The sequence below is a fragment of the Emydura macquarii genome, unplaced genomic scaffold (genome assembly GCF_026122565.2).
Source record: "Emydura macquarii macquarii isolate MOO-44397 ecotype Brisbane River unplaced genomic scaffold, CSIRO-AGI_Emac_v2 contig_1859, whole genome shotgun sequence".
NCBI lineage: Eukaryota > Metazoa > Chordata > Testudines > Chelidae > Emydura > Emydura macquarii.
The window spans coordinates 104,010-123,682 of record NW_027131996.1 but is presented as its reverse complement, the minus strand read 5'-3'; the positions used below and the strand labels follow the sequence as shown (position 1 = coordinate 123,682).

The window sequence follows — 19,673 nt, the reverse complement described above, 5'->3', positions numbered from 1 at the left end:
AAGTGTGGACGCCGAACTGGACACTGCACTCCAGAATGGTCTCTCATCCATAGGATCAGAGCAGTTGTCTTTCTCCTGCCATCGCCTGTCTCCAAGAGTGGCTCTTACCACCTACCTCAAAGGAAGGTGTGAAACTCCCCTAATGAAAAGTTTTCCAATAGCCTACTCATGGGGGAAAGCAGCTGCATAATTCCAGGAAATGGGTGGCTGGCTTCTTCTCTTTTACATAAACACCCCTTAGAAATGTTCCTCCTAGCCATTGTAACCAGGGACGGTATTGCTGTCCTTCATATCAATGTCTAATGTGAATGCAACTGCTGGCCTCCATAACATCCTGTGGCAGTGAGTTCCACCATTTGTTTATGCATTGTGTAGAATAGTATGTGTATCAGTTTGAAATTTTCTGTCCCTCAATTTCATTAACTGTTCCCTTTTTCTTGTATGAAGAGAGAGGGCAAGTAGGAGCCCCTTCATTGTTTTATACACTTTTATCATCCCCTCTCGTTAATCTTTTCTTTGACACGGTTCCAGTCTTTTCAGTCTCTTCATACAAAAGTCTTTTCCAGGCCTGTAATTATTCTTGTCACACATCTCTAAATACCTTCCGTTTTTCCTCTGTCCTCTTTGAGATGGGATGACCAGAACTGCACACACCATTGATTTATATAGTGGCATTAGAATATTCTCAGTATTATTTTCTATCCTAATGTTTATATGTCTTGTGTGTGTGTTTCTTTGTTAACCACTGCAGCACATTGAGCAGAGCTTTTCATTCAGCAGTCCACCAAGACTTGTAGGTCTTTTTCCTGAGATGTTACCAGCATTGTGTATGAGTAGTTCATCTTCTGGTTTTAATTGGCCATGTAGTGCCATTAATTTTTAAGCAGCACTCCCTAATCAAGTGAATGGAGAGTTATAAAAAATATCTATCTTATCTATCTATAGTAGGGTTTTTATAGCACCCATCACCATACTATCTAAGCACTTCCTAGATAAACTGAATCTTCATTAAAAAAAATGAAGGCATGCTGTTGTCCAGTGCATTACCTCACAATTATCTGCACTGAATTCCATCCGCCATCACATTGCCCCAGGTTTGCGAGATCCCTCTAAAGGTACTCAGCCTCCTTTATACGTGATTAACCTTAAATAATTTTGTGTCACCTGGAAATGTTGCCATCTTGCTGCTCACTCCCTTCATTAGATCAGTAATAAATATATTAAACATGAGTTCTAAGTCAGGACCACAGAGAACCCTCTTCATCGCCTGTAACTCACATCTCCTGTCTGCTTCGTCAGCATCTATCTGTGCTTTGTTGCAACACACCATTCCTCTTTAGACTCCTCTTTGTCCCGAGTTGGGGGGTGAGGCTCTAGGCAGAATTCTCAGCTTATTATTTGCATTACAGTCCAGCCTATTAGAGTCCCTAATTGAGATCAGGACCCCACTACGCAGGGGCTGCACATAACACGCTGAGAGACAGTGCTGCCACAATGAGCTCACAGGCTAAATGGACAAGACAGACAAAGGGGGGAGGGGAACAGATGTAGTAGTATCTGCACTTAAAATGCTGCAGCAGTGCAGTTGTGCCACTAAAGCACTTCAGTGAAGACAATAATTAATCCACCTCCACGAGCAGTGATAGCTATGTCAGCACACCTGTCAACATAGCAGTGTCTACAGAGGGGTTAGGTCAATATAACTACATCCACACCCCTGAGTGACGTAGTTATACCGATGTAAGTTTATAGTGTAGACTTCGCCAGAGATCCAGAAAAGGGTAAGGGACTTGCCCAAGCTCAGTGGCAGAGCTGGGAATAGAATGTTTTTGATCTCTTGGGGGTGTCCTGAATGAAACTACCCAAAGAGTCTCATCTTTAATTAGTCTTACTGCTATCATCTCCTTAAAAACAAACAAGATATATTCAAAATTGACAGACTATTATAGTAAACCCAAAGAAACTAACTGCATGACATAGCTAGATTTAAACGGCTTGTCAACTACACTAGGTGAGGTGCTCTCAGTTTAGTTACAGAAGAATAAAAGGAAAATATGTTGATTTCTAGAAATCAGTGCCCTTTTCCTTCTCTACACAGAAAAGTTTTACCAATAATAAATGTTGTACTATTATACCAGTTTAACCCCATGTGGACAGTTTTATTCCAGTATAGGAGTGATTTTTTCAGCTTATTTAAAACCCTGTCCCAAGCAACAAACTAAACCAGGAAAAAAAGCCTCTTTAACAAGAATAGGTGTCCACATGGTGTGATATATATGCTGGTTTAAATTCACACCTTAGCCTGTACCAAAAAATGTTTCCTGTGTACATGAAGCCTGACTCTCCAGTTTGTCAGAGCTCAGCTATCAGCCATCTGTCCTTTAACCCAGGGTCTTTCCCTGCTGTAATCTGTGTCAAGACCCTTGTCAGTGTTTCAGTTCTTTTGATATGCCTGGGTTAGCAATCCTCAGCCATTGACACCCCTCACAAAGGCAATTATCCAGTTATTGTGATTTGTTTGCATGACAGACAGCTCCCTTCCCCAGCCTCATGCTCCTTTGTGCACAGATCCACAAGAGGTATCTGTTACACATTCATCAAGGATGCTAATTAACCTTCCAAATGGTTAGCTTGGATCAGATCCATTCAACATCTCTCTGTCTGCATTTAGGAATGTAGCCGAGAGAGCTTCATAATATAACTCCCTATTACATATTATTGGTATTAGATAAGTGCCAAGGGACCCCAACCGAGATCAGGCCCCTTTGTTCTGGGTGCTGCACAGACACATAGCGAGACCCAGTCCCTGCCGCAAAGAACATGAGTATATAGGAAGTCCCAGCTTAGGTCAGATCATGGTTCATTTAGTCCAGCCTCCAACAGTGGCAAGCACCAGATGTGTCAGAGGAAGGCACAAGAATCTCCACAGTGAGCAGTTATAGGCTCATCTGTCACCAGGAAAAGTTTTCTTTTAGCCCCAAATCATTTGGTTAAGTCCCAAAGCATGAGATTTCATATCCCTTCCAAAACTTGTTTGGAGATTTTTAGTATTTACTATTAATAGTCTTGTCTGTATTTAGAGCTTATTATCCAAATAGACAAGGGAAGGGAAATGATTTGTCCAAGGTCATAGAGCAGATCAGGAGCAGAGCCAGGAACATACCTGTTGTTTTGTGGGTCCCAGATCAATGCTCCATTCATCAGACCACACTGCTTCCCAAGCACCACTCAGCAGCCCTTTCCCACAGTCATGCCACTGCCAACCTTCTGGGTTTGAAAACTGAACACTGAGCTCTGCTCTTTGTTCCCTGTCATTTTCCAACATCGACTCCATGACAACACTTCACCACTCACCCCACAACTCCTCGGTTTCCTTCCTTGTTTCCTGGAGGAGCATTGCCAAAGGCTTTTTTTCTGGAAGTCTGAATAAAGGATATCTTCATCCACCATTCTGCTGAGGTACTCAAAGAATTCCAGTAGGTTTTCCTTTGGTCAGACCCCGACATATCTTCATCTAGGTGTTGACACTTCTGATTGTTTTAATGACTATTTCAATCCATGTAGCTGATACAGAAGCTGGTCTGTAATCTCTGCCTCTTCCCTAGCATCACACCCTTCAGCCCCTCCTCTATAGTAGGTGACTTGAATGGTTTTAAATTATATTTAAATATTTTGGCTATCAGCTGAGCTGCATCCTTCAGACTTTGGGATGTAGTGCTAGTGTAGTGTACACAGTGTGTTTGTTTCAGAACTGTCCTCTTTTGACACCTCAGTCTCTGACAGTGCCTTATCTTTACTACCTGCACAGAGAGCTCTGGGGTAGGTGTCTCCACAATACTCTCTGGGGTGAAGCCTGGGGCAAAGAAACCCCATAGCTTTCCTGCAATGTCCTTGCCTTCCATGATAGCTTCTATTTCACCCACATGAAGGAACAGCTATTCCCCAGTTGTGGAACTCTGGCTTTTGGTCCAGATATCTAGCTGCTCCCATGCTTATGTCTCTCTCTGGACCTGCCAGCTGCTACACTTCTTCCTGGTGAAGGAGAGCCTGAGAGCCTTGAAAAATAGCTGGGAAAAAGGAGGAGGAGCCAGGCTAGCTGTCCCTGTACATAAAAGGAGGAGGAAATGGGAATGGATTCAGGGAATGGAAGGAGAGGTGGGGGCTAGGCAATGGGGATCAGGAGAGGAAATAGGACACAATAATGTATTAAGAAGTGTGGAAAGATTTGAGGGGCAGAGGTCTAATGGGCCAACTGACTCTTGGCCTTCCTACTTCTGGTGTTAGTGAAGAATTTACGGTTATTTGTCTTTATGTCTTTGACTCCCCAGTTTTACTCTTCTCCCTCCTAATTCCCATCTCACCGTTTATGTTCCTTTCTGTTGGCTGCACATGGGCTAGCTTTACACTGTGCGAATGATTCTTGCTGAGCGCAAATAAACTCTTCTACCTTGACATTTAACCATACTGGGCTGTTTTCACTAGATTTTTAGCTTCCTTGTTTCTCTGGGAGGTGGCTCAAGAGGCTGGGGAATGGGACACAGGGATTTTCCCCTCTGAGGGGCATTGGCTCCAGTCTGACCCCAGGGTGGGTGAACTGGCTGGCTGGGGAATAGTGACTGGGATATGGGGCCTTTCCCCTCTAGGGGGCACTGGCTCCAATTGGGTCCCAGAGTGGAGGAACTGACTGGCTGGGGTGGAAATGGGATATGGGGCCTTTTCTCTCTACAGGGGCAATGGCTTCAATCCAGCCCCAGGGTGGAGTAACTGGCTGAAGAATTGTGATGTTATGATACTGAGAGTCATCTTATGTCTGTGTTTTGGTAAACCTCATTATCTAAGGCTAACTAAGAGCAACCTCACAGAGGGTAGTCCTATTTCAGACTGCTTGCCACTTCCTGATAGTTCTCAGTGGAACAGAAGCCAAGAGCTGCCCTCAGTCAAGATGGCTGCCATCTCCTTCCCCCCCACCCCTTGCAGGTGTCATGGAGGTTTAGGTAGCAAAAAGTGCCACTGCCTTCTGTTGTTCCCAGTGGGGTGGAAAAGCAGCTGTCCACCATGTAATTAGGAGGCAGACAAGGACTGAGGGAGACGGTGGAGGCAGGGGAAGGTGGAGAACACTTGAGAGCAAATGACTATGAGTAAAAAGGAGCATGGTAAAAGAGATGGGAGATCAGGAGTTTCTGCTCTCCCTGTCTTATCACACAAGAACAAGGGATATTCCACAAAATCACAAGGTGAGAAATTCAAAACCAGTAAGAGGAAAGACTTTTTCACACGTTGTGTGGTTAGCTTATGGGAACTCATTGCCACAGGAAGTGGTTGAGAACCACAGACTTAGCAAGATTCAGAAAGGGATTGGGCATTTCTAGGGACAGCAAAAACATACATAACAAACGAACATTTCTGAAGGGCTATGAAACCTCCCACTGGAGAGCTCAGGCCGATCACTAGCTATCAGAGACCAGGATGAGACCAATGTCGGGGGCAGATTTCCACACATCTGCTGCTGCAGGACTATTGCACCTGATTCTGCCGCTCCGGGCTCCGTGGCCTGGCCTCTGGTGCAGACTGGCTGTGCCTATGGGCTCTGTTCAGGAAGGAGAGACGGTCTCTTGACTGTTCCCCCCTGCGCCGCGCCGAGTTTCTGTCCGCTGGGGGAGCGCAGGGAGCGGTGTTTGGAGCTTGTCGCTAGAGGTCTCTGGTTATTGCTAGGGAGGGGAGGGGAGGGGAGGGGGCTCTGCTCTCTCTGTATTTCTCCGCTCAGGATATCAGGGTTGAGCTTCCTGGGTCAGAGGCTGATGCTGCAACCTCCATTGTGATCTCGGAGGGAGCCCGGGCTGGGTGATCAGCTGCTGCTCCCCAGCGGGGTCTGTGCGGGGAGAGCCCTGCACCAGCGCCCCTCTGTGCCCAGCCCGTGGGGACTTTCTCCACTGGCTGGAACCAGCCCCTGGGGCAGCCCCGGGCTCTGCCGACACCAGCTCCCGAGCCGCAGACTGCAGGTGAGGGGAGAGACCCGGCGAAAGTGCCGAGGCCGGGCACAGGGTGACCAGACATCCCGATATTATCTGGCCAGTCCCAGTATTAGGGGCTTTGTCTTATATCGGCAGCTATAGCCCCTGCCCTGAAAAGAAAAGTGTCCGGGTTTTCACACATGCTCCCTGGTCACCCTAGAGGGCAGGAAAGTGATTCTGCACAAACGGCCCCTCCTCGCCCCATCTCTGCCCCCGGGTCCCGGAGCTGCTGCCCCCACGCACGGGCACAGCCAGGCTCTCGCCCCGCGGCCTGATGCAGGATTGAAGTGGTGCCTCGTGCTGTGCCCCTGCCTAGGGGTGAATTTCATCCGCAGGCGTTGGAGCTGAGCTCGTTATCAGCCGCATCAATGCCAGCCCAGCCCCGAACTTGAGTTCAACTGTGCGCAGGATTCTCCCCAGCTTGCTGTCCGTGAATGTCCAAGCTCTCGGCCAGAGCGTCTGAAAGGCGAATCTGAGTCAAGTATTAACCCCGGTGCGTGGCGGAAGGGTTCGTTGGATTGTATCATTTGCCGTTTTGTCAGGCTCTGTGGCTGGCAGGAAGGATGGTCCTGTGGTCACTGCAGGGTTCTCAGATGAGCTGGCTTCAGTGGCCAGCTCTGTCCGAGGCTCTCCGTACTACCGTGGGAAAGATTTTTTGAAGTGACTAGTGATTTCTGAGAGCCCAGCTTGAGACACCACAAAAGGGTTTTGGTTTTCAGCAGGTATGTGCTCAGTGCTGTATGAAAATCAGGAGCCTTTAAAGTCCAGTCTCAAATTGGGCACCCAAAATCATTCCTCGGCTTGGAAAATATTGGGCTCTGTGCCTCAGTTTCCCCATTTGTAAAACAGAGAGGATAACATTTCCCTACCTCAGTGGGAGTGGAGAGGATACATTGTCAGATTCTACTCACGTACAATTATATTAGCTGGAAGAGTTATCTAAGGGATATCAGTGCTCCTTCTTCAAGGCATAAATCAACCTCTGACTGCCTGGGCTTAGGTAGGGGCTGTTTCCATATGTGCAGATTCATCTGTAATTGCCCATGACTGGATGCCTCACCTCTTTCTCTGCACTATTTGGAGGATCCTGTTCAAGACATGATCTGGTCTGAGCCAACGTAGCCGGGAGATAAGGATACTGATCCAAACAGACCACCAGTCTGAACTGGTACATTGGGGAAGATGGGGTATCAGGCTAGATGGACCCATTGGTCAGATCTACCATGGCAGCTGCTATCACCCTGTGTTCCAAATTCTGAAAAAAAGCAAATTTGAGAATTTTTTTGCCTGTCCAAGGATAATTTGTGAACATAAAAACTGGGAAAATGCACTGTTCTGTTCAGATTCATGGACTTGCACCCTGTGGTATCTGAGCTCTGTGAAATGAGAAATTATGAATGACTTGCTCAGCTCAAACAGATATGTTTAATACCCCTGCCTAGTCCCTGAGCTGCTGGGGGCATGTTCATACCCTGAGAGACCATGTCAGGCAGATTCCCCAAAGCGGCTCCTTCGAGTCAGAGACTCTGTTACTCGGAGGGGTTAAAAATGGTTGTGATTTTCTATCTTGTGCTGGCTGCTGGAAAAATTCTGGAAATGCTAAAATAAATTATCATAATTTGTTTTTGCATTTTCCAATCTCTCTGAGGTTTCCATCCTGTCCGGGGCAGAGGGGCTGGACTAGTGTAGGGCTGTGGATTGGAAATAAACTGTTTGTCTTATTGATGTTAAGACCAGAAAGGCCTACTGTTTTCATCTAGTCTGACCTCCTGCTCCACGCAGGCCAGAGATTTTCCCTGGTAAATCAAGCTCGATGACTTGTGGTTGAACCACAGCAGAATTTTTTGAAGGCAATACCCAGTCTTGATTTAACTTTCTAGTATGACCGGACTCCCTGTGTGACCCTGGGCAATCCCTTAGTCTCTGTGTCTCTGTTCCCATCTGTATGGTGGTGGGGGGAGGAGGCAGTAGCACAACCCTGCCTCATAGGAGTGTGTGAAAGGAAATACATTGAGTGCTGAGGTACTGCAGTGATGAGGGCCTTTTAAATACCTAGCTAAAGAGACAGAGGCAACATGAACCAGTGGCATGGGGACTGGCCTGGGAGCTAGGACACTTAGGTTCTAGTCCTGCTCTGCCACTGACCTGCTGTGGGACTTTAGGCTGGTCCTCCTGCCTCTGTTCCCTCCCCCCACCTGCTTGGGCTTGTCTATTTAGACAAAGCTTTTGGGGGCAGGGACTGTCTCCCATTATGTTTTTGTGCAGTGCCTGGCACAGTGGGGCCCTGATCTCAGCAGGGACCTCTAAGCATTGCTGTGATATGAATTATTTTTATTAATCAAGTATATTACACAGCACTTAGGGAGCAATCAAAAGCGGGGCCCATCGTGCCAAGTGCTGTACAAACACAGAGCAGTAGACCATCCCTGCCCTAAAGTAATGGCTCATGCCTGGGCCCTCTCTCTCTGTTCCAGCAGATGACAGCACTGTGAGTGAGCACAAGGAGCCAAATATTTCTCCGCAGGCCCCAGGGGTCGAGTGCGAGTATCCACCCGTGATGTCGCCCAAAAAGTCCAAGGGGAATGTGGCCAAGACCCTGGAGAAGAAAAAGCCAAAGAACAAGCGCAAGTCTGAGAAGCCGAAGCGCAGCCCCCCAGAGGAAGAGACCCTGGTCTACCAGCCGCCGCCCAAAGGTGACAGACCTAATCTGTGCTCCGAGTGTGGGAAGAGCTTCCTGCACAGCTCGGACCTGGTCAACCACCAGCGCATCCACACAGGTGACAAGCCTTTCGTCTGCACCGACTGCGGCAAGAGTTTCCGGCAGAGCTCCACACTCATCACTCACCAGCGCATCCACACCGGCGAGACCCCCTATGAATGCAGCTACTGCGGGAAGAGCTTTCGCGTCAGCTCCAACTTTGTGCGGCACCAGCGCATCCACACTGGCGAGAAGCCCTACAAATGCCCCATCTGCGGGAAGAGCTTCACGGACAAGTCGACCCTGACCCAGCACCAGCGCACCCACACCGGCGAGAAGCCCTACAAGTGCGCTGACTGTGGGAAGAGCTTCAGCCGCAGCTCCCATCGCAAACGGCACCTGCGGAACCCCCCTGCCAAAGGCCGGGGCAAGTGCTCCCACCGGAGCGGGGAGGCCACCCTGGCCAAGGCTAAGGAGATCAAGGTCAAGAAACGGGCACCAACCATTGAGATCCCCAACACGTGTGCCGAGTGCTGGCAGAGCTTCAGCCAGAACTCGGACTTGGTCAAACACATGAGGATCCACACAGGAGAGAAACCCTTCAAATGCACCCACTGCGGGAAGCGCTTCAGTGTCAGCTCCAACCTGACCCGGCACCAGCGTATCCACACCGGTGAAAAGCCCTACAAGTGCCCCGACTGCGGGAAGAGCTTCACTGACAAATCTACCCTGACGCAGCACCAGCGCATCCACACGGGTGAGAAACCGTACATCTGCATCTATTGCGGGAAGAGTTTTAGCCGCAGTTCCCACCACAAGAGACATGAGAGAACCCACTCCGGAGAGAACCCTGACACCTTCCTGCCCTTGTGGCACTACCCCACCCAGAACTTCTAGAGTCACCAATCCCACTGGCAGGCCCCCCAGAAACAGGGATGGGGAGGGCTGTATGATTGGCAGGGTAATGGGGATGGGAGGGAGCGAACTGGCCTGCTTGTGAGGGGGACAGCTGGCTCCTAGGAGAACTGATTGTTCAGGAGCCTGCAAACATGGACATTTGGTGGTTTAAGAAAGAGGGGTGTGTGTATGCATCTGGATGTGTTTGTGTGTGTTTTGTGTATGTGCTTCATGTGTACTTTATAGAACCATAAAAATGTAGGGCAGGAAGGGATCTCAAGATCCCTGAGGCAGGGTTACGTATACCTAGACCATCCTCTAACCTCTTGTTAAAAAGCTCCAGTGATGGGAACTCCAGAGTCTCTCCTGGTGACCTATTCCAGTGCTGAACTAGCCTTAGAGTTAGAATTTTTTTCCTAATATTCAACCTAAATTTTCATTGCTGCGAACTAAGCCTATTTCTTCTTATGCCAGCTTAGGTGGAGATGGAGAACAGTGGATGGCCATCCTCTTAAAACAGCCGTATTTGAAGACTGGTATCAGGTCCCCTCTCAGTCTTGTCATCTCTAGGTTAAACATGCCCAATTCTTGCAACTTTTCCTCATAGGTCAGGTTTTCTAAGCCTCTTATCACTTTGTTGCTCTCCTCTGGACGCTCCAATTTGTTCACCTCTTTTTTAAAGTGTGGTGCCCAAAACTGGACACAGTTCTCCAGCTGAGTCCTCACCAATGCCAAATAGACCAGACAAACACCTGTGTTTTACATATGACAGTCCTGTTAATATGTCCCAGACTGAAATTTGCCTTTTTCTCAACTGCATCATGTTGACTCCTGTTCAATTTGTGATCCATCATAAGCCCCAGATTCTTTTTTGCTGTATTGCTGCCTAGACAGTTATTCCTTATTTTGTCTTTGTGCATTTCATGTTTTTCTTCTTTAGTGTAGTTCTTTGCACTTTTCTTTACTGAATTACGTCTTACTGATTTTGGACCAATTATCCAATATGAATTCTAATCCTGTCTTCCATAGTGTTTGCAACCCCTCCCATCTTGGTGTCATCTGTATATTTTATAAGTCATCATGCAAGTCATTAACAAAAACATTGAATAATACTGGACCAAGGACAGACTCTGTGGGAACCCCCCGACACATATTCCTAGTTTGACATCAAACCATTGTTAATTACTCTTTGAGTATGGTCTTTCATAGAATCATAAAGTTGGAAGGGACCTCAGGAGGTCATCTAATCCAACCCCCTGCTCAAAGCAGGACTAACCTCAGCTAAATAATCCCAGCGAGGGTTTTGTCAAGCCGCAACTTAAAAATCTCTCAAGATGGAGATTCCACCACCTCCTTAGGTAACCCATTCCAGTGCTTCACCACCCTCCTAGTGAAAAACCTTTTCCTAATGTCCAACCTAGACCTCCACCCCTGCAACTTGCTCCTTGTTCTGTCGTCTGCCACCACTGAGAACAGCCTAGCTCCATCCTCCCTGGAACCCCTTTCAGGTAGTTAAAGGCTGCTATCAAATCCCCCCTCATTCTTCTCTTCTGCAGGCTAAACAAGCCTAGTTCCCTCAGCCGCTCCTCATAAGTCATGTGCTACAGTCACCTAATCATTTTTGTTGCCCTCTGCTTTACTCTCTCCAATTTGTTCACATCCTTCCCTAGTGTGGGGCCAAGAACTGGACACAATACTCCAAATGTGGCCTCACCAATGCCGAATAGAGGGGAATGATCACTTCCTGCGATCTGCTGGCAATGCTCCTACTAATGCAGCCCAATATTTTATTAGCCTTCTTGGCAACCAGGGCACACTGCTGACTCATATCCATCTTCTTATCCAATGTTTTCCCCAGGTCCTTTTCTGCAGAATTGCTGCCTAGCTCGTCAGTCCCCAGTCTGTAGCTGTGCATGGGATTCTTCCTTCCTAAGTGCAGGACTCTGCACTTGTCCTTGTTGAACGTCATCAGATTTCTTTTGGCCCAATCCTCCAGTTTGTTTAGGTCCTTCTGTATCCTATCCCTACCTTCCAGGGTATCTACCACTTCCCCCAGCTTAGTGTCATCTGCAAATTTGCTGAGGGTGCAATCTACCCCATCCTCCAGATCATTAATGAAGATGTTGAACAAAACCGGCCCCAGGACCGACCCCTGGGCACTCCACTTGTGACCGGCTGCCAGCTAGACATGGAGCCATTGATCACTACTCGTTGAGCCCTATGCTCTAGCCAGTTCTCGATCCGTTTTATAGTCCATTCATCCAACCCATACTTTTTTAACTTGCTGATAAGAATACTTTGAGACACCGTATTAAAAGCTTTGCTAAAGTCAAGGTATATCACATCCACCACTTTCCCCATATCCACAGAGCCAGTCACCTCTTCATAGAAAGCAATCAGGTTGGTCAGGCATGACTTTCCCTTTGTGAATCCATGTTGACTGTTCCTGATCACCTTCCTCTCTTCCAAGTGCCTTAAAATGGATTTCTTGAGGACCTGCTCCATGATTTTTCCAGGGATAGTTCCCTGGCTCCTTTTTCCTCCTTTTCTTAAAGATGGGCACTATATTTGCTTTTTTCCAGTCATCAGGGACCTCCCCCAATTGCCACGAGCTTTCAAAGATAATAGCTAATGGCTCTGAAATCACATCAGCCAACTCCCTCAGCATCCTCGGGTGCATTGCATCCGGCCCCATGGACTTGTGTATGTCCAATCTTTTTAAATAGTCTTGGACCTGTTCCTTCAGCACTGCGGGATGTTCACCTCCTTCCCATACTGTACCGCCCAGTGCAGCAGTCTGGGAGCTGACGGCAAAAAAGGCATTGAGTACCTCAGCTTTCTCCACATCCTCTGTCACTAGGTTGCCTCCCCCATTCTGTAAGGGGCCCACACTTTCCCTAATCTTCCTCTTGTTGGTAACATACCTGTAGAAACCCTTCTTGTTGCCCTTCACGTCCCTTGCTAGCTGCAACTCTAATTGTGTTTTGGCCTTCCTGATTTCATTCCTGCACATTTGAGCAGTATTTTTATACTCCTCCCTAATCATCTGACCAAGCTTCCACTTCTTGTAAGCTTCTTTTTTGTGTTTAAGTTCACCAGACTTCTTTGTTAAGCCAAGCTGGATGCCTACCGTATTTGCTATTCTTTCTACACATCGGGATGGTTTGTTCCTGTGCCCTCAATAAGGTTTCTTTAAAATACAGCCAGTTCTCTTGGATTCCTTTCCCCCTCATGTTAGCTTCCCAGGGGATCCTGCCCATCAGCTCCCTGAGGGAGTCAAAGTCAGCTTTTCTGAAGTCCATGGTCCGTATCCTGCTGTTCTCCTTTCCTGCTGTTCTTCTTTCTTTCAACCAGTTGTGCATTCACCTTGTAGTAATTTCATCTATACTAAATTTTCCTACCTTGCTTATGAGAATGTCATGTGGCAATGTGTCAAAAGCTTTACTAGTCAAAATATATTATGTCTACTTCCTCCCCCATATCCACTGGGCCATTAACCCTATCAAAAAAACCAAAACGGAAATTATGTTGGTTTGGCATGATTTGTTGTTGACAAATCCATGTTGGCTATTACTTATCACCGTTATCCTCTAGGTCCTTACAAATTGTTTGTTTAATAATTTGTTCCCTATTTTTCTGCATATTGACTTTCTAAATTCTGGCCTATAATTTCTGGGTCATTCTTTTCCTTCTTTTTAAAGATAGGTACTATGTTCACCCTTCTCTAGTCCTCTAGAACATCATCCGTATTCCATGTGTTCTCAAAGATATTTGCTAATGGTTCAGATCCTTAAATTGCTTCAGCTATTTCCTTAAGTGCCCTAAAGTAAATTTCACCAGGCCCTGCCAACTTGAATACATCTAACTTATCTAAATACTCTTTAACCCATTTTTTCCTTATTCAGTTTCCTTCCCTCTTGTTCATATTAAGTGTTAAGCACCTGGTCACAATTAAGCATTTTAATGAAGACTGAAGCAAAAAAAAAAAAAAGCATTAAACACTTCAGTCTTCTTCGTGTCATCCATTATTTGCTGTTTTCCCCCATTGAATGCTGGACCTGCACTTTCTACCTTCTTACTCTTACTTCCCATGTATGTATAGACCCTCTTGTTATTGCCTTTTATGTCTCTTGCCAGGTGTGCCATTTTGTGCCTTAGCCTTTCTGATTTTGTCCCTACACACTTGTGCTATTCTTTTGTGTTAATCCTTAGGAATTTGTCCTTGTTTCTACTTTTTGTATCATTTCTTTTTGATTTTCAGGTAATTAAAGAGTTCCTCATGCAGCTATATTGGTATCTTACTATTCCATCTACAGGTTGCTGTTGAGTCTTTAATATTGTCTCTTTTAGAAACTGCTAACACTCTCTAACTCCTTTTTCTTTAGATTTTCTTCCAGTGGGACCTTATCTATCAATTCTTTGAGTTATTGAAGCCTGCTTTTTTGAAGAGTGTTGTCTATGTTCTGTTGCTCTCACTCCTTCCTTTCCTTAGAATCACGAAATCTGTCATGCTCACTTTCACTCAATTTGCCTTCCAGTTTCAGATTCTCATCCAGATTATCTCTGAACATAAAAACATAAGGATGGCCATATCAGGTCAGACCAATGGTCCATCTAGCCCAGTATTTTGTCTTCTGACAGTGGCTGGTGCCAGATGCTTCAGAGGGAATGAACAGAACAGGGCAGTTTTCAAGAGCTGTTGTCCACTCCCAGCATCTGGCAGTTAGAGTTTTAGGGACACCCAGAGCATGGGGTTTGCATCCCTGGCCATGTTGGCTAAAAGGCATTGATGGGACCTGTCCTCCATGAAGTTACCTAGTTCTTTTTTGAACCTTCACAACATACTCTGGCAATGAGTTCCACAGGTTGACTGTGCATTATGTAAAGTACTTCCTTCAGTTTGTTTTTAACCTGCTGCCTATTTATTTCATTGGGTGACCCCTAGTTCTTGTGTTATATGAAGAAGTAAATAACATTTCCTTATTCATTTTTTCCACACCATTCATAATTTTATTTACCTCTATCACAGCTCCCCTCAATTATCTGTTTTCCAAGCTGCACAGTCCTTTTAATCTCTTCTCATATGGAAGCTGTTCATATCCTAATAATTTTTGTTGCCCTCTCTGTACTTTTTCCAATTTTAATATATCTCTTTTGAGATGGGGTGACCTGAATTGCACAGAGTATCGAAGGTGTGGGCGTACCATGGATTTATATAGTAGCATTATGATATTTTCTGTCTTTTTATCTTCCCTTTCCTAATGGTTCCTAACATTTTGTTAGCTTGTAACATTTTGTTACTTGTTAAGCTCCTTTCCATTGCCTAAGCTATATAAAGAGGCTCTGGTGTAGGTGAGACTCAGACCTTTTGTTTTAAAGCATCATTGGCCTGGGTGAAATGAGTTCCAGGGGTCTCAGCCCTGTCCTCAGCAGGCTCAGGTGTCTACATCAAAAAAACACACCCCAGCATCAATATTAGGACTAACTGGGCCCCGGGGACAGCGTCAGCTAGGATGTGGAGGCCTGTATGCGAAAGAAACTGAACTTCCATCTTCTCCCTGGAGCTAATTCCTACAGAACAGGAGAGAAGAGAGTGTGAGTGGTTGTGTGCACGTGTGTGTGTGTGTGTGTGTGTGTGTGTGCATGTGTGTTTGTGCAGTTTGGACTGTACTGCCAGTGCTGTATATCAAAAAGGGCCACTGAGCCTGGCTCCTCTCCCCAGCACTAATCCCAGTCTCTCTCTCATGCGGTTGGTGAGATCCAATATGGATCCAACGGATCCCCCTGTGCTGATGCTTTTAGAAAAGGGGGGTTGGCGCTCCTGCTTTCCTGTGTAAATAGAATACCCCTGTCCCCGCAGTTCTTAACATTGCTATTTTTCTGCGCTGGCACCCCCAGCTGTGGCCGTGAAAGGAAACCCCTCCCCAGCCCATCTGTGACACATGGGGCCAAGCTCCACCCAGAGGGGCACAAATAGTCATTGAACCAAAAATCACCCCAAACTCCAGTTTGTCTTGGCATTGTACCTGAGCTGATAAGAGGCTGGAGCTGGTAATTGGGGATTCCCTGGTTCTGCAGTCGGAGGCAAAGTGCCCTGGGGGGGGTTACATTCCCCTCACTCCACTCCACCCCACCCACCAGCCATCTTTACCGTGCTCCGCCATATCACATCCAGCCCATTAATTGACATCCCTGCCCCAGAACAGGCACTGCTGTGGTTCTGCTCCCCTGGCTCTGTCTCTTCCTGGGCCTCAGTCTCCAGAGTTTGTTCCTCTCCCTCCCCCAGAGATTGAGTCAGTTCAGGGGATTCACAGCCGCACCAGCAGAATCCCAGAGCCCAAGGTGGGTGTGAGCCCTGGAGGCTGCTCAGAGCTGGAATGGCTGCTCCCAGTGAGGCTGGGCACATGGATGCTCTCAGCTGGGCTGCAGCATGTCTCCTCCTTGGCAGCATCTCCAGAGCAGAAGCCAGGGACAAAGACAAACCAAGTATTCCCCCGACTTGATGCAGCCTTAGAGGCCTTGGGATGTCCTGGCCAGACTCCGGCCCTGGCTTTTCACTGGGCATTTGTAATCCTTTCTGGAGCATTTGCTTTTCCTCATAAAAAAACCGGCAGCGATGCAAGATGAGTGCTGCCAGCTGCCTGCTCAGACAGTCTCTGTGCTGATCCCTCTCTGGGCTTTTCCAGCACATCTCCCTCTATTGGACTAGGCTAAGGGCAGCTACAGCTGAGCTCCTTTGGGCTGTGACCTAATCTGATCCACTGCCACATGTCAGGGCCGGTCTGAGGAGGACAGTGCTGCAGGGAGTCTATTTGCTGAGACCACTTGGTGCCTAGAGCCTCAGCATGCAGGAAGGGGCACTGTGCAGCCAGGGCTCGGGGGGCTGTCAAATCACCCTAGTGAGCAGCACTCATGGAAGGGTTGGTACAATCAGCTTCTGTCCCCCGAAAATTCCTGCAGCGTTTCCAGCTAAAGACAGGATTCTCCTTTGTGTCCTGTCCAAACTGCTGGGCTTAGTGTCTGGGCAGCGTTTAGCCAGCATCATGGGAGGGAGGCAGGTGTTTCACAGACCTGGCTAAACTACTCATCGGGAAACCAGCGCTTCTGCAGATTAGCCGTTTTCTCTGCAAGCAAATTTTCTGCCAACAGCTGACAATTTATATGAAAATGTTTATTTGAAATGGTTCGAGTAGTTTTTTGAACATATTTGAAATCAGATTGTCTGCAAAATGTAGCAAGTTTTCCGTCAGTTATTCAATAGTTGTGATTTGCTGTGTGAGCTGTGTCATTTGTCTGTTTGGGTCATCTGTCTATCTGTCTATCGCCCCTATCACCATAGTATGTGGGCACCTCCACAGTGTTTCATTCTAGAGATAAGGACTATCACATGGTACAGATTCTGCTCCCCGAATGATGGACTGACACTGACCTAACCTTTCTAAACTGCTTCCATCCGCAATTCATTTTCTTTTGTTGCAAAATAAATTTTGTTCCTTCCTTGAACAAATCTCAGCTAACAACTTCTGGCCATGAACACGGTTTTGTTTGTAGAACTGTTCACACGTAACAGGGCATGAACAAAAAAAAGCTGGAACTTTCAGGGAACTGTTCGCCTACAGGTTTTTACACTCAGTCTGCTTTAATGTAATTAAAAAAGCTGTTCATTATTTTGGGGCAAAACTAAATGACACAGATGAAACATAGTTGAACTCACTGGTAAGACACTAAAGTCAATAGCGTCTAAAAACAAAACTCCAGCGTATGGGGGCTGTAAGAGATACTGAGCTGAAGACATCAGAACAGGGATTGTCAGACTGGATCCGACACATGGTCCCTCGAGCTCAATATCCCATCTCCAACAGTGTCCAGAACTAGACACTTAACAGAAAGGTGCCAGAAACTGTGCAGTGAAAAAGCATGGAGTAACCTGCTCATAGGAGAGCTTTCTTCTGGGAGCCAGCAGAATTCCCATCATTGTCTCTGCAGAAGCATCTCATCTGTGCAGGCTCCTCTGGCTCTTTCTCATGGCTTTTAAGGAAATCAAGCTGCGGAAAATATGGCTTCGTTAAAAGCAGGTTCCTTAGAGAAAGAGACTGTGCAGAACATGCAACTCTGTGGTGTGGGATAAATGTTTTGACTGGGGTTTGCAAAGCGCACTGTTTTAAGATGACAGATACAAAACATGAGGGAATATAGGGCAGCAGAGACAGAACACATTCTGCATTTTGGTAGGCAGATAAATTGTTTGGGTAAAAGTTGTTATATCAATTTTCTTTTTTAATCAGTTCAACCCATTTGACCTATCTTTTCTTGGAGAGTTCACCAATAATCTCACACAGTAAGCCACTCACTCCATTGCTCTTTATTCTGATCACCTCCATTTTCACAGACACTGGTTTTTTTTCTGTATCTTGGTGCTAACAGGCACCCCATGGCAGCAGTGACAAGAATCCGAAACAGGCCTCTGTCTTTGTTTAATTTCAGCAACCCCAAACCTTTCCTTAAAACCAGTCTCAGAGATTTGAGGATTGTGTTTCTGAAATAACCTGTGCATCAATTATCCAACATCAGACCTGAAGCTTTTTGATTTGGGGAGATCTCAAAAGATAGAGACACATCCCAATTCCCAGGTGTTTCCTCCAGCGTTTGGATCAGAATTTTGACTTATTTTTTTGTTTTGTGTGGAAAATCTCTCATAATCATTTCTCCAGAAGGAGAAGCTTGCGCTATTCCAGCATTATATCCTTCTAATCATCTAGGGAGATTTGCTAGTTCATTTCCTTTTCCCAGCCTAACCTCCCATTATCATGTCCCAGTAACTATGTAGGAACTAGTTCAGACAATGTAGCTATTTGATTTTGTTTTCTTTTAATGAGCAATCTGATTGTCTTGTAATTTCCTAATGTAGATTTTCTTCTGGGGATAAATCTACTTTTATCTGTCCCCAGTTTTTATGTTTTTGTAAATAATATCTTCGTTGTAACACAAAAAAGTCCTGTCTTTTGACTTATATTGTTCTTTTAAAAAAAAAATTCTTTTAAACTATTGTAACAATGCTATTTTCATATCCCTCTGCCTTTAAAACAAGGCTGCCTTAGTACCTTGAGTGTAACTGGGCAGGGCTCACTGGGAAAGGAAAGCGGTGCTAATTCATCTTACTTCTAAAACTGATCATAAACAACTTGTCCCTACATCATACCACCATAATTTTAAAGGCCTATCCTTTGGGCTATCTTAGATTGTCAGCTCACTTGGGTCAGAGACTGTCTTTTTGTTCTGTGTCTGTAGAGCACCCAGCACCATGGGGACCTGGGCCATGGCTGGGACTCAGTTATGAAGAGTAATAATTGGAACATTCCAGGGCTAGAACCACGGGGAAGCTCTGAATTCTGGCCAGAAAGGATCATTAGCAAAGTGAAATGAAGTCCAAAGTCAACAAGCTCCTTCCCCAGTCTCCTCAGTACAGGACTGACTGTTGCCTGTTCAGTGAAACTGAGAAGAAATTCAGCTCCTGGAGGAAAGAGGTACACACTTCTCTGGCATGCTGAGGCATCAGGGGCTTGGAATGTTAGATGGATTTGTGGTCAGAATGCACAATAAATTCAATGTGTCGGGTGGCTGTCACCACCGCATGTCAAACCATTGACTCCCACACCCTGAGCTGTGCTTTCCTACCCTGATCTCTGTTTAGAAATATCAGAGTATGTACGACTGGGTCTTGTTATTATGTGACTCATATTATTTTAAATTTGTCTTAGTGCCCATCTTTCCTATCCCTGCCTCCTTCCTTTGACTATCTTCACGTCCTAGGTATGTCTCAAATAGGTCTTGATCCTGTGCTGTTAAAGTCAATGGGATGTTCAAATCAAGTCCTTAGATTGTAAACGCTTTGGGCCAGGAAGCATATATAGTTTTTAATCTCTGTAAAGCGCCATGCTGTGTTATGGTGCCATATACATGTTTATTATTAATTGTAATAGTTAATAATTGTGAAGTCTCACTGCAGCTGCTGTAGTTAAGGTTGTAATACAGTTTTCATTATAACCCCTGCAACACAAATAACTTTT

The 19,673-nt window shown here is 46.1% G+C and overlaps 1 protein-coding gene across 1 annotated transcript in view; it reads left to right on the top strand.

Annotated features, from left to right (window-relative positions):
• LOC137159330 (zinc finger protein 585A-like) overlaps window positions 1-19,673 on the top strand; it is a 48,738-nt gene that overhangs the window by 13,027 nt on the left and 16,038 nt on the right. The window contains exons 3-4 of the mRNA XM_067557489.1: window positions 8,705-9,094; window positions 9,185-9,511. Coding sequence (XP_067413590.1) covers window positions 8,705-9,094; window positions 9,185-9,511 — 717 coding nt within the window. The remainder of the gene's footprint in view (window positions 1-8,704; window positions 9,095-9,184; window positions 9,512-19,673) is intronic.